At 52.1% G+C, this 12,991-nt stretch overlaps 1 protein-coding gene across 6 annotated transcripts in view; it reads left to right on the top strand.

Moving 5' to 3' along the window:
• Window positions 1-7,698, top strand: part of OSBPL2 (oxysterol binding protein like 2) — a 56,933-nt gene extending 49,235 nt beyond the window's left edge. For 5 of the 6 annotated variants that reach the window (XM_054467987.2, XM_063658969.1, XM_063658967.1 and 2 more), the window contains 3 exons: window positions 653-776; window positions 3,146-3,236; window positions 5,282-7,698. In XM_054467987.2, the coding sequence (XP_054323962.1) occupies window positions 653-776; window positions 3,146-3,236; window positions 5,282-5,384 (318 nt within the window). In that variant the 3' untranslated portion in view covers window positions 5,385-7,698. Of the gene's footprint in view, window positions 1-652; window positions 777-3,145; window positions 3,237-3,428; window positions 3,478-5,281 lie in introns of all 6 variants that reach the window. The other variant, XM_054467989.2, reaches the window with a different exon arrangement.
• The last annotated feature ends 5,293 nt before the right edge of the window (window positions 7,699-12,991 follow it).

Below are 12,991 nucleotides of genomic sequence, written 5' to 3' on the forward strand. Positions count from 1 at the left end.
GGGCCCTGAGGGCTACAGAGGCCGGGAGGCTGTGGGTGCAGAGGCTGGGAGGCTGTGGGTGCAGGGTGCTGCCTCAGGCCTGCTCGGGTGTGCTGACCATGAGACGCCGAGCAGACAGCTGTGAGCCAGAAGTCAGGCAGAGCAAGGCTCTGGGCGTCCTGGGCACGGGGCGGGACTCTCATACCCTAAGCATCCCAGTTTTTAATGTGACAAATGAACTTGCTCCCAGGGCTGAGGCTTTGGCAGCTGCAGGGGTAAAGAGGAGGAACCTGCGGGCAGGTGTGGCTGAGGGCAGGAAAGGAGCAGGTACAAGCTGAGAGTTTAGCAGTGGGAGACAGGTGGTGTGGCTGGAGTGTTTCCAGCAAGCTGGTGACAAATCTGTTGATGAGATTGTGAAGACAGAAAAAGAAATGTGTGTGAGTTTTGCTGTTATACCTCAAAATGCAAACGTTACAGCCACAGTGCATGATAGGTGCTTAGTGAAGACGGCAGAGGCATTGAATTTGCGGGTGGAAGACGTGAGCGGAAGTAGGTTCCCATGGTGGCAGTCAGGTAGCACCTGCGGGATTTCAGGGGCCCACTGGGGGTCTTGGAGCATAGTCCATGGTTCAGAGGCCCTGCTGAGGTCATGTCTCTGTGCCTTGCTCCACAGATGTATAATTTCACCAGTTTCACTGTGAGCCTCAACGAGCTGGAGACAGGCATGGAGAAGACCCTGCCACCCACGGACTGCCGCCTGCGCCCTGACATCCGCGGCATGGAGAATGGCAACATGGGTGCGTCCACGCAGTCAGAGGAGGAAGCTTGGGGCCAAGGACGCCCTGGCTAGGGTGGGAGAGCACAAAGCACTTGCTGGCAGAAGCCAGGCTCTCACCTACAAGGGGAGCCCCGTACCTCTCCCTAAACAAACAAGCAGGCTTGCAGGCCTTCTAGCTAGGCTTCTCAGACCGTCTGTGGTGAAGGGCTTTAAAGATCTCTTGCCTGCCTCAGACCAAACCTTTTGTAAATAAATTAAAATTACATTACTAGAAAATGAAATGAAAAAGAATACATACAAAGTACAAGTCCTAGGCCGGGCGCAGTGGCTCACGCCTGTAATCCCAGCACTTTGGGAGGCCGAGGCAGGTGGATCACCTGAGGTCAGGAGTTCGAAACCAGCCTGGCCAACATGGCAAAACTCCATCTCTACTAAAAATACAAGAAATTAGGCGGGCATGGTGGCGCCCGACTGTAATCCCAGCTTCTAGGGAGGCTGAGGCATGAGAATCGCTTGAACCCAGGAGGTGGAGGTTGCAGTGAGCCGAGATTGTGCCACTGCATTCCAACCAGGGCAACAGAGTGAGACCCTGTCTCATAAACAAACAACAACAACAAAAAACACAAAAACAAAGTAGAAGTTCCCAATTTTTTATTATTAAATTAAATAAAAGTTAAGATTACATTTTGAAAACTGCACGTGTTCCACTGTGAGGATCCGAGTAGCCATCAATGCAGTCACTGGCACGTGTGTGGCGTGTCCTGCAGCCTCACGCTCTCCCGGTGGGCTGTGTGCATGCAGCGTTCATCTGTAACATGGCAGATGAACAACTTTCTCACTCACTCATCTAGATGGAATCCACAGTGAAACTGCTGCCTGAGGAGGCATATCCAAAGTGTCCTGAGTTTTGAGTTAGTAATGTTTTATTTATTTATTTTTAAAGTCGGGATCTCACTCTGTAGCCCAGGCTGGAGTACAGTGGTGTGATCTTGGCTCACTGCAGCCTCAACCTCCCAGGTTCAAGCCATCCTCCTGCCTCAGCCTCCCGAGTAGCTGGGACTGCAAGTGCATGCCACTACACCTGGCTAATTTTTGTGGGTTTTTTTTTTTTTTTTTTTTTTGAGACGGAGTCTGTCTGTCCCTCAGGCTGGAGGGCAGTGGTGCGATCTCGGTTCACTGCAGGCTCCACCTTCTGGGTTCACGCCATTCTCCTGCCTCAGCCTCCCGAGTAGCTGGGACTACAGGCGCCCACCACCACGCCTGGTTAATTTTTTGTATATTTTAGTAGAGACGGGGTTTCACCGTGTTAGCCAGGACGGTCTCGATCTCCTGACCTCGTGATCCACCTGCCTCAGCCTCCCAGAGTGCTGGGTTTACAGGCGTGAGCCACTGTGCCTGGCCAGGTTTTTTGTTTTTTTTGTTTTTTTTTTTGAGACAGAGTTTCACACTTGTTGCCCAGGCTGGAGTGCAGTGGCGCAATCTCGGCTCACTGCAACCTCTGCCTCACAGGTTCAAGAGATTCTCCTGCCTCAGCCTCCCGAGTAGCTGGGATTACAGACACCCGCCACCACACCCAGCCAATTTTTGTATTTTTAGTAGAGACGGGGTTTCACCATGTTGGCCAGCCTGGTCTCGAACTCCTGACCTCAGGTGATCCACCCGCCTCGGCCTCCCAAAGTGCTGGGATGACACTGCGCCTGGCCTAATTTTTGTATTTTTTATAGAGATGGGGTTTTGCCATGGTGCCCAGGCTGGTCGCCAGCTCTTGGGTTCAAGTGATCCGCCTGCTTCAGCCCTCCTAAGTGCTGGGATGCAGGCATGAGCCACTGCGCCCGGCTTGAATTAGTGATGTTTTCGGAGAGAAACCCAGCTCACGGAGGAGTGTGACTTGGGAATGGATGTAACTTCTCATGCTTTGTATTCAGAATGTGTGCCCAGTCCTTCACAGAAGCCACATGGCAGTTACCCGGGAAGGTTAAGGCTAAAGGGAGCTCGTCTTTGAGAGATGGGCTCTGATTTGCATAGCCCATGGTGGGGCTGGCTCCCCGTCCTGAGCGCCTGCTCGCACACCAGGGCATCAGGTGGTGCTTGGGCCCTGCCTGTCCTTCAGACTCCTGCACCCGCAGACTTTGAGTAGTGCTGTCATAGAACACGCAGCACACGCAGCCCTCACGCTCTACTCAGCTCCGCTTGGGAAGGGCCCCGTTGGCGCGCTGGCCGCTGTGGCCTCGGCAGTTGTGATTGTGTTTGGTCTCCCGATCACAGAACCTGTTGTCTGTGGTATTCAGCCACAGTGAGACATGCCAACTAGAGATCTAGGTGCATAGCAGGTGGCGGGGTGCGGTTCTAAGGTCTCTGTCTGACCTAAACTGTTTGCTTGGATCCTAGATCTGGCCAGCCAGGAGAAGGAGCGGCTGGAGGAGAAGCAGAGAGAAGCGCGGAGGGAGCGGGCCAAGGAGGAGACGGAGTGGCAGACGAGGTGAGTACTGTGGTAGCCACGCAGGCTGGGGCAGCAGGGAGGCCCCACACACACCTGGGGACGGCGGGGAGGCCCCACACGCAGCTGGGGACGGCGGGGAGGCCCCACACGCACCTGGGGACAGCGGGGAGTGCCTTCTCTCACCCCCACACCCCTGTGGCTGGGCAGTTACTGTTCCATGACTCCATTAAGGTAGTGACACCAGTGGCCGGCCCTGACCCACGTGGTTCCCACTGCCCAGGTAAGAGCCCATCCCAGCTTAACGCACACTTCGCCGAGACCACCCGGCTGGGGGTGGCCTGTGCAGAGTGCCTGTCACCTCAGACCCGGGTCTACTGCTGGGCCTCATGGTGTGTTGGCCCAAAGCTTTCTTCTCAACTGTGGCAAACTTAAAGAGAAAACGTTGCCTGAATGTGGCTGCTCCCTTTAGGAAAACACAGCTGGTGAGTGTATGGGTGAGGTCCCCCAGGGGCCACGGCCCATGTGTGGGGAGGTGGCACCGTGTGGAGGCCACGCCTGTCACACCGATACCACATCTTCCTGTCAGTGCCACTCAGGCTGATCTTCACCCCGTGACCCAGAAAGGGTTTGTGAAAATTAAATCCCGTGCGCTGTGCCGTGGCATCTGTGCACACGGAGGCTGGGACGGTGGCATGGGCCGCGTGGGTCTCACAGAAGCATCAGCTGCTGGGACATGATTCCTGTTTCTGTAACTGTCCTAAGCTGGCTGTAGTTTGTTCTATAATAGTCATAAGAGAAAAGAACCATTCAACAAGGATTCAATCAATAATGTACTGTAATAAGTATAATTTTAAAATGTATTTATAAGTAAAACATTTTAGTTCATTAGAAGAATCTTTGGGTGTTTGTGAAGCATCTTAATCCTGTAGGCCACCTGCTTGGCAGGACTCGTTCTCAAGGCCCAACAACAATGATACCCGGTGGCTTACATGTGGCTGGCGTTTTGAAACCAATTCTCACTGTTTGGGCTTCCAATTTAATTTAATACTAGACTTTGAATGGTTTGATATTTGGAATTTGCCCTTAATCCACAGAAAAATCAGCTTCAAAATAGTTAACCTTTCCTCATTTTTTTTTTTTTTGTTGCCCAGGCTGGAGTGCAATGGCGTGATCTCGGCTCACTGCAAGCTCTGCCCCCCGGGTTCACACCATTCTCCTGCCTCAGCCTCCCGAGTAGCTGGGACTACAGGCGCCCGCCACCATGCCTGGCTAATTTTTTTTTTTTTTGTATTTTTAGTAGAGACGGGCTTTCACCGTGGTCTCAATCTCCTGACCTAGTGATCCGCCCGCCTCCAGCCTCCCAAAGTGCTGGGATTACAGGCGTGAGCCACCGCGCCCGGCCTGTTCATTGTTTTTTTAAAGTGTTAAAAAAATATACTGTGAAAATAATGATCTTTTGTCCTTTGAAGAAAATGTCTTCTCCTTTGTGAGCACCGCCCCCACCCCACCCCCAACACTAAGGACACCCCTCGGGCCCTGAGTGCCAGCCGGGGGCTGTGGACGGCGGCTGAACCATCCCCAAGGACGCCCCTTGGGCCCTGGGTGCCAGCCGGGCGCTGTGGACAGCGGCTGAACCAGCACCAACACTCAGGCCCTGTGCTACCTGCTCTTTGCCTATAATGTCTTCCTTTGTCCTCAATTAAAAAAGCAAATACTTGGTTTGCTTTAAATGAGAGCAAATGTGAACAGTGTAACTGCTTTTGCCTTGAAAAGGGAGAGGCATTATTTAGGCTCCAGTAACTTCTCTGATAAGGGCCCAGTGTGAGGATTTTGTGTTGAGTTAAACCCTCAGGATTTTGTTGGGAAGAAAATTGACACGGGTGGCTGGATATCTTTAGGTTCCAGCATTCACGTGACCACGTGATCAGTAATTCTCCGTTGAAGTTGTTATGCTGGGCTGCATTTTAAAACCCACGCTACAGTGATGGTGCTGAGTTGGGGGAATACACTCTTGCACCCAGAACAGGGCTGCGTTTTCCTTTTGGGCTGAGCATCTTCTGACCCCTCTCCCTTGTGTCCGGCAGGTGGTTCTACCCAGGCAATAACCCCTACACTGGGACCCCCGACTGGTTGTACGCAGGGGATTACTTTGAGCGGAATTTCTCTGACTGCCCAGATATCTACTGAGGGCCTGGAGGGGCCTGGGGCCCGGGACCGGAGGCTGATGAGGCTGGACTTCCTCGAGTGGCCACTCTGAGCCTCGTCACAGCAGAAACCAACTTTTCTAACGACTGTGTTCGCGGAGATAGCATCATCCCTGATCAAGGATGTAATTCTAATTAACTGTTGATTGCCAAACATTTCACTCTGCTGTGCCGTCTCTTCATAAAGCTTCACTTGGGATCATCGTCTTCATTAAGGTTTCAACAGGGAAATTCTTCACGGCGCGCTTTTATGTGGCAGAAATCAGCTGGGGCTTGTTTAGCTTCCAGCACACTCTCAGTCATAGAATGTGTAGCTAAAGGAAGTAATGGGAAGGGGTTCATGTTCTCTTTATAATGCAGTGGCAAAAGGTTCTGAAAGTCTTTGAAACTCGAACCAGTGGGGGAAAGGTGGATCTTGAAACTAATCCTGCAGAGAGCTTTATAAAGGCCAGGGATGGCCTTCTAAATTACGATAAAACAGAAGTGAAGAGTTTCAGAGCATCAGATTGAGTGAAAAGTTGTCAGATTCTGTATTTTTTAACAATCTTCAATAATGTAAAGATTACTTTTAAAATATTTAAGTTAAAACTACTTGAATAGTATTTTGCTGAAGAGCAAGATATGCATTAATCACCGGTTTTATACTGTCCAAAATGAAGCATCCCCGTGACAAACCAGAGTGGGCAGAAGCATCAAGAGCGTGACAGGAAATCCCAAGACTGCTCCTGCCTCAGAGGCGTCCCGGCTCCGACTCGCTGTCCTGTTGTCAGTGAGGCCTGGCTGTCACTGCACACCGTGTCCATGTCTCCAGGGGGTTCATTTCTTCTCACACGTAGCGTGTACCCATAGCACTCTTGTGTTTCTGTTTTTCCCAGTATGCATGTTTAAAATAGAAGTGACAAGAATCACATCCAGTTGTGTGCTGTGGGAGGGTCAGAGGCAGAATCTACTTACAGTGGTGTAATTAAAGTTATTTAACCAAAAATAGGTATGTGTCCATCTCAGCATTCACCTTTATCAAGTGACTGATTTTTTTTTTCTTTTTTCTTTTCTTTTTTTTTTTTTGAGATGGAGTTTCGCTCTTGTTGCCCAGGCTGGAGTGCAATGGCATGATCTCGGCTCACCGCAACCTCCGCCTCCTGGGTTCAAGCGATTCTCCTGCCTCAGCCTCCCGAGTAGCTGGGATTACAGGCATGCGCCACCACGCCTGGCTGATTTTGTATTTTTAGTAGACACGGGGTTTCACCATGTTGGTCAGGCTGGTCTTGAACTCCCGACCTCAAGTAGTCTGCCTGCCTCCACCTCCCGAAGTGCCGGGATTACAGGCGTGAGCCACCGCGCCCGGCCGTGACTGATTTTTTTCACGTAGAATTGTCAACACGAGAGATCACAGTGGAGGACTTTGAAAGACCGTCGGTTGTGTGCACGCTCATGCACACGCTGACACACAGTTGCATGGAGTCCAGGTTACTCAGGCCGGCACTTCTGAATGACAGGTGCCACCTGCGTGTGTCTTGGCTTCCGCATCACACCTGTGACGGAAGCGCTTCTAGAAGTGAACACTCGTTTTGAAAGCTTGATTTTGTAGCTTTGGAAGCTGGAAACGATGGTGTTTGGTGCCGAGTCCTGTGTCATCCTCGGGGCCTGTGAGCTCCGTACCAGCCACTCAAAAGTGTCTAAACAGAACCGCTCGGTGACTGGTAGCTGGGTCTGAGGATTCAGGATTGTGGCGTTATTCAAAGAGGAGACTTTGAAATCCCCGATGGCTGGAATGTGGAGCCCAGGTGCCTCTGGTGGAAGGTCATCTGCTTTTCCAGACTGTGGTTGTGAACCGGCTCCTTCTCCAAGAAAGACTGAAAGCTGAGAACATCCAAAGGTGAGACTCAGACACATTGAAAGTGACTGCATTTAGGGAAGTTTAACGACTTCTTACTCATCATTCCACTTCTTACTGGTTAAGATAATTTGCCCCAATGGGTTTGTTTCCAAGTCCTCTCCTAGGACCAGCCTCCTGGTATTTCAGGGGCTGGTTGGCTGCACAGACAGCCCCTCTTCTGCTGTCCCTGAGGAGAGACACCAAACCAGAGGTGGAGGAAGAACGGTAGGAAGGCTGTTGGCAAAAGCAGCTGTGTCGAGGTTATTTTAACTTTTTACTATTTTTTGTTACTGTTTCTGCAAATGCTAACACATAAACTATGACCTAACTTTTGTCACCTTTGATACCTATTGAATGTTAAACATCTCTAATAAACATGGCCACCACTTAATGTGTGGAAAGTGATGGCCTTCTCGTGGGCCATGCGTTTGGGTGTGAGTATGGCCTTGACCAAGGGTCTTGGTGTTTTATTCCCTTTTAGAGATAGGGTCAGTTGCCCAGGCTCGAGTGCAGTGGTGCAATCATAGCTCACTGCAGCCTCGATATCCTGGGCTCAAGCGGTCCTCCAGCCTCAGCCTCCCAAGTAGCTAGGACCATAGGCACATGCCACCAAACCCAGCTATTTTTTAAAAAAAAATTTGTAGAGACAGGATCTCACTGTGTTGCCCAAGCTGGTCTTGAACTCCTGGGCTCAAGCAATCCTCCTGCCTCAGCCTCCCAAAGTGCTGGGATTACAGGTGTGAGCCACCTTTTAATTAATTTTAAAATTAATCCTGTCATGTAGGATGTCCTTACGGAATGAAAAACCTAGCAAGCTTATTCCCCAACAGAACCTAATACCTTGGTTGGATTCTATTGCTAATTGAAATGAGAATTGGGTTCCATGGTCATTGGTTCAGGGTGTATGTATTGTGAGCTGCTGGAGACAGAACGGTGAACAGGCATGCCTCCTGGAGAGCCGTATGTGAAGCACGTGTTGGCATCACAGCACACGCTGCTGCTCACCAGGCTCACCTGGGATGATGGTGTGGATCTGAGTCGCTGGCCACATGGTGACATCTGCCCTGCCCTAGTGTCCGAGGACGGTGAAGGGTCAGGTGTCACCAGCACCTGCAGCCTTCTCACTGGGCAAGGCTTGGGTTGTGGGAAGTGGGGGACAGCTGGCCGTGGTCCCCAGCCCTGATGGACATCCGGCATTTTGCTGGTGCAGGCTGTCCTGAGGCCAGACCCTCCAGAGACTGCTGTCTGGGAGGAGAGTGAGCCAGCGGCCCAGAAGCCTTGATCGCGGGGAGGTGCCTGTGTGTGCCGTGAGCTTCCCAGCCTCCATCAGCAAGTGGGAAAGCCGGTACAGGAAGAGCAGTGCCTGCAGGTGCTCCCGGTCACCACCACCCCTTCCAGACGCCATCCCCAGAGCTCACATCTGTGCTGGTTGGAGGGTCAGGGCTACACTTTGCCCGACAAGCAGTCTGGTGCAGAGGACACAAATGTCAGACCCAGCAGGGCCCGGCACTTGGAGAAGTGCCACATGCCACCCTGGTGGCCATCGGGCACCCCATTGTCCACGTGTCTGAGCATGGAGCTGTCCATCTGGGGCATTGGCCTTGAACACCAAGGACCTGCCCCGGTTTGCCAGGCACATCTGAACACAAGGTCAGGAGGTTAGAACAGGACAAGAGAAACGCCTGGAGGCCTCCTCACAAGGCATCCTGCTCTTTGGGGAAAATTTCTCCCCAGCACAAATGGGGATTTACAAGTTTTATGGGTCCTTGTCATTTCTGTGAAGGAAAACAAAGTGAAGACAGTTACGAGTTCCGATGAGCTTTCCACTGTGCTGGGCGACAGAGTTCAGGTCTCCAAGTGCCGGGCCCTGCTGGGTGTGACATTTGCGCCCCCTGCACCAGACTGCTTGTCGGGCAGAGTGTAGCCCTGACCCTTCAGCCAGAACGGATGTGGGCAAGGGGCACAGCTGGACCCCAGAGGAGAGTTCGATCCATCTGCAGGAAGTCCTGATGGTCCCAGTTTTCTTTGATGGCCACATCTGGACTTGCCTGTGTGTAAAGTGGACACAAAAGACGGGGCCCCTGCCATGGCCGAGAACGTGGCGGTGGCTCCTGCTGCTCGCCAGGCAGCATGGGAGCTGGGTCTCCCTCGGACTCCTCAAAAGATGGTTCCTCACCATCTTCTACAGGCTGATGTAAAATTTCTGTGAGGCGAAAGCCACATTTGCCAACTCTGGGTACGAAGTTCACTTTACAGTCAGTCCTTCGCTTGGTGAGCTTTGGGAGCCAGGCTGCCGTGGCCAGATGTTTAGGAGCACAACGGTGGCTCTGCAGAGGGCGATGGTGTGCAGCCGGGCGTTCCTGTCGCCCACGCCTTGCAGGCCCTCACCCCTCCCCGTGCCTTCGCCCAGCTGCTCCTCTAGTGCCATTCATCCCAGAAGGCAGCAAGGACATGGCAACTGAGAAAAGATGCCAGCAGAACGCGCTTATTTTATAATATTTAATAACTGTCAGTGCCAAACTGCATTAACACAGTCATCCTCAGATTTTTCAGAGGGCTGTGTACACATCGGTGAAAATAAATGTTAACCTCTAAGTTTTGAATGAAGATTCTCTGAAGACGGGCAGCAGGTGACCTTTGTTTTACACTGAGCAATTTTTCACCATCTCAGCCGCTCTGGCCATTTTGAAAAGGGCTACAAATCTGCTATGGATGAGTCCTCATGCCTGGTTATCAGATGTTTGGACCGTGTGTTCCTGAGGATTGGCCAAGCAAATGGCTCATTTCCAAAAACTGCCCTGTGGAGAGGGGGCTGGGGGACACGCGTGACACCTGTCGGGCGGCACATGTGATGGGTGGAGCGCCCAGGTTCTCCGAGCAGCAGGAGGCTCTGATGGACCCCCCTCCCATGGCGGGGGGATGCTACTGCTAGAAGCAGCGAAGTGCCCGGTGCCCCAGGTTTCGGCTGCCTGCCTTCTGCCGTAAGTGGCCCCAGCACCTTTGTGCTTTTCAGGAGTGTAAGCTGAGCAGACACGGTCGTCCCAGTGGTCACTGTGGCTGGGGCAGAGGGACACACGGTCCACGAGACGTCCATGCTCTCGGAATGCTCCAGGTGTGTGGCTGTGGGGCTCCACCACCATTGCCTGAGCCTGGAGCCAGAGGCTCATCCCACACTTCCTGGTCTGCCCCACAGAGCATCAGCACCATGCAAGATGAGGACAGCTCTCATCAGACAACCAGGCCTGCCGCCCCACTGACGCTGACTTCCTAACCTGCACAACTGTGAGAAAGTAAGTTTCGGTTCTTTGTAAACTGCCTGGTCAGTGGTGGTGGTATGGCAGCACAGATGGACCGATGGTGGACCTCGACGCAAATGGCGGACTCTGGGTGCTGACCCGGTGTCGGCGTAGCTCACCGAACACCCAGGGGAACCGGAACTCTTTGCCTTCCACTCAGCTGTGACTTGTCTATTTTTAAAATGTTAAAACAAAAACAAAAACAAAAAAAACCCCACAAGGCGCAGTGGCTCACACCTGTAATCCCAGCACTTTGGGAGGTTGAGGTGGGTTGGATGGGTGGATCGCTCAAGCTCAGGAGTTCGAGACCAGCCTGGCCAACATGGTGAAACCCCGTCTCTAATAAAAATACAAAAATTAACCTGGCCTGGTGGCACATGCCTGTAATCCCAGCTACTCAGGAGGCTGAGGTAGGAGAACTGCTTGAACCCAGGAGGCGGGGGCTGCAATGAGCTGAAATCAAGCCACTGCACTCCAGCCTACGGGACAGAGTGAGACTCCATCTCCAAAAAACAAAAACAAAAGTTTAAAAAACGCTACCCCTGCCAAATGCTTTTCCCAAGTAGCCGTGCCATTGGTGTTTCAAAGTTTGCCTGGCACCTTCTGTCGTTTGCTAAGCTCCAGCAGGTGTATTTCATTTGCATTTCCCTCATGAATAATGGTGTTGAGCAGTTTGCCACGGTGCCTTTGCCGCCTGTGACCTCTTTGGTGAAACATCCGGAGGTGTCTTCTGCCCACATGGAGGCGCAGCCTGGGCTCTGCCGCCTACCTTTCACCCGAGGAGCCTGCAGCACGTGGAGAGCATCAGGGTGTGCTTTCTTCACAGTTTGGGGCTTTTTTTGAGATGGTCTCGCTCTGTCACCCAGGCTGGAGTGCAGTGGTGCCATCACGGCTCACCGCCAGCCTTGACCTTCACCTCAGCCTCCCAAGTAGGTGAGATTAGAGGCATGCACCGCCATGCCTGGCTCTTTTTTTAATTTGTCTTTTTGTAAAGACGGGGGTCTCACTGTCTTGGTTAAGCTGGTCTTGAACTCCTGGGCTTCAAGGGACCCTCTCACCTCGGCCTCCCAAAGTGCTGGGATTGCAGGTGTGAGCCATTGTGCAAGTCTGGGGCTTTTTTTTTTTTTTTTTTGCTAAACAGGATGAATAGAAATCTTCTTTGGGGGTTATCTTAATCCAAATCCTTTAGCTGAATGCGCATGTCCCGGTGAGGCTGCTCCTCTAGACACTGCGGGCATTTTGCAGACATCTCACCAACTGCCATCAGCGACCAATTAGAAGATAGCGACGGCTGTGCCTGTCACACAGCCCTTCCGACCTTGTGTGTGCTTCAAGTCCGAGATTCCTGACACGAAGCAGCGTGTGCCTCCCCACCCACTCCGTGGCCACAGCTGGAGTCCTGGGCTGCTGGGTGCTCCAGGTGCCACACCCCACACACGCATAGAGCCCGTGCGCTGGCAGCGGGCACCCACAGTGGCCTCTGCAATGCCTGCCTGGCTGTGGCTCGTTTCCTCACTGCAGCGTGCTCATAGGAGTGTGGGAATTTCACTTGAAGTGCAGGTAAAGAGTTCTGGGGTTGTTTGTTTGAGCCATCCCAGGCCACAGGGCCAGCAGGAACTGGAGGAAATGGTAAATCCAGGGCCCTCTTGGCCGCTGCGTTGGCCTCTGCACCCTTGGCCCCTGCGGACCCTGGGGCTTCTGCTTCACTGTCTGTGATGTAAACAAGTGACACTTGCCTGCCACCTTCTTGCCGGGAAAGCCAGGCTGGGTTTTCTCATTTCCACCTTTCCCCTGTTTTAGACAAGGGCACGAGGACGGGGTTGCAGTATCAGTGATGCACCTGTCACCAGCGGGCCACAGAGCTTTGTGTTAGCCCCTCTCAAGCCCTTTAGCCTCTGGAACCCTTTAAATTCTTAAAAATTATACAGGACCCCAAAGAGCTTTTGTTTATGTGAGCTTTATCTATTGACGTTTACCATACTAGGAATTAAGAGGACATTTAAAATTATGTAACTACGTAAAAATAACAATAACAAACTCACTACCTGTTAACACACATTTTAAAATGAAAAATAGCTACATTTTCCAAAACAAAAAACATGAATCTTTAGATCAATAAATGTTTCAAATGGAAGCATTATGACAGTCAAAAGCTGGCAACTAAACATAACTGGCACAAGCTCTGCCACCGAGACAATGGAGGCCTGAGCAGTAGGCTCCCTGCAGAATGAAAGGACTGGAGCTGCCAGCATCAACACCAACGCATCTCCCAACAAAGGTAAGTGAAAACACACACCTAAAGACCTCAGAGAGCACGTAAGCACGCAGCTGTGCATCCACTTGGAGGGTGAGCCACCAAGCACACGGTGACCCCGGGGAGCGCCCGAAGGGAGTGAAGTATCTGAAGGAAAGAAGGGA

The sequence above is a fragment of the Pongo pygmaeus genome, chromosome 21 (assembly GCF_028885625.2).
Source record: "Pongo pygmaeus isolate AG05252 chromosome 21, NHGRI_mPonPyg2-v2.0_pri, whole genome shotgun sequence".
Lineage (NCBI taxonomy): Eukaryota > Metazoa > Chordata > Mammalia > Primates > Hominidae > Pongo > Pongo pygmaeus.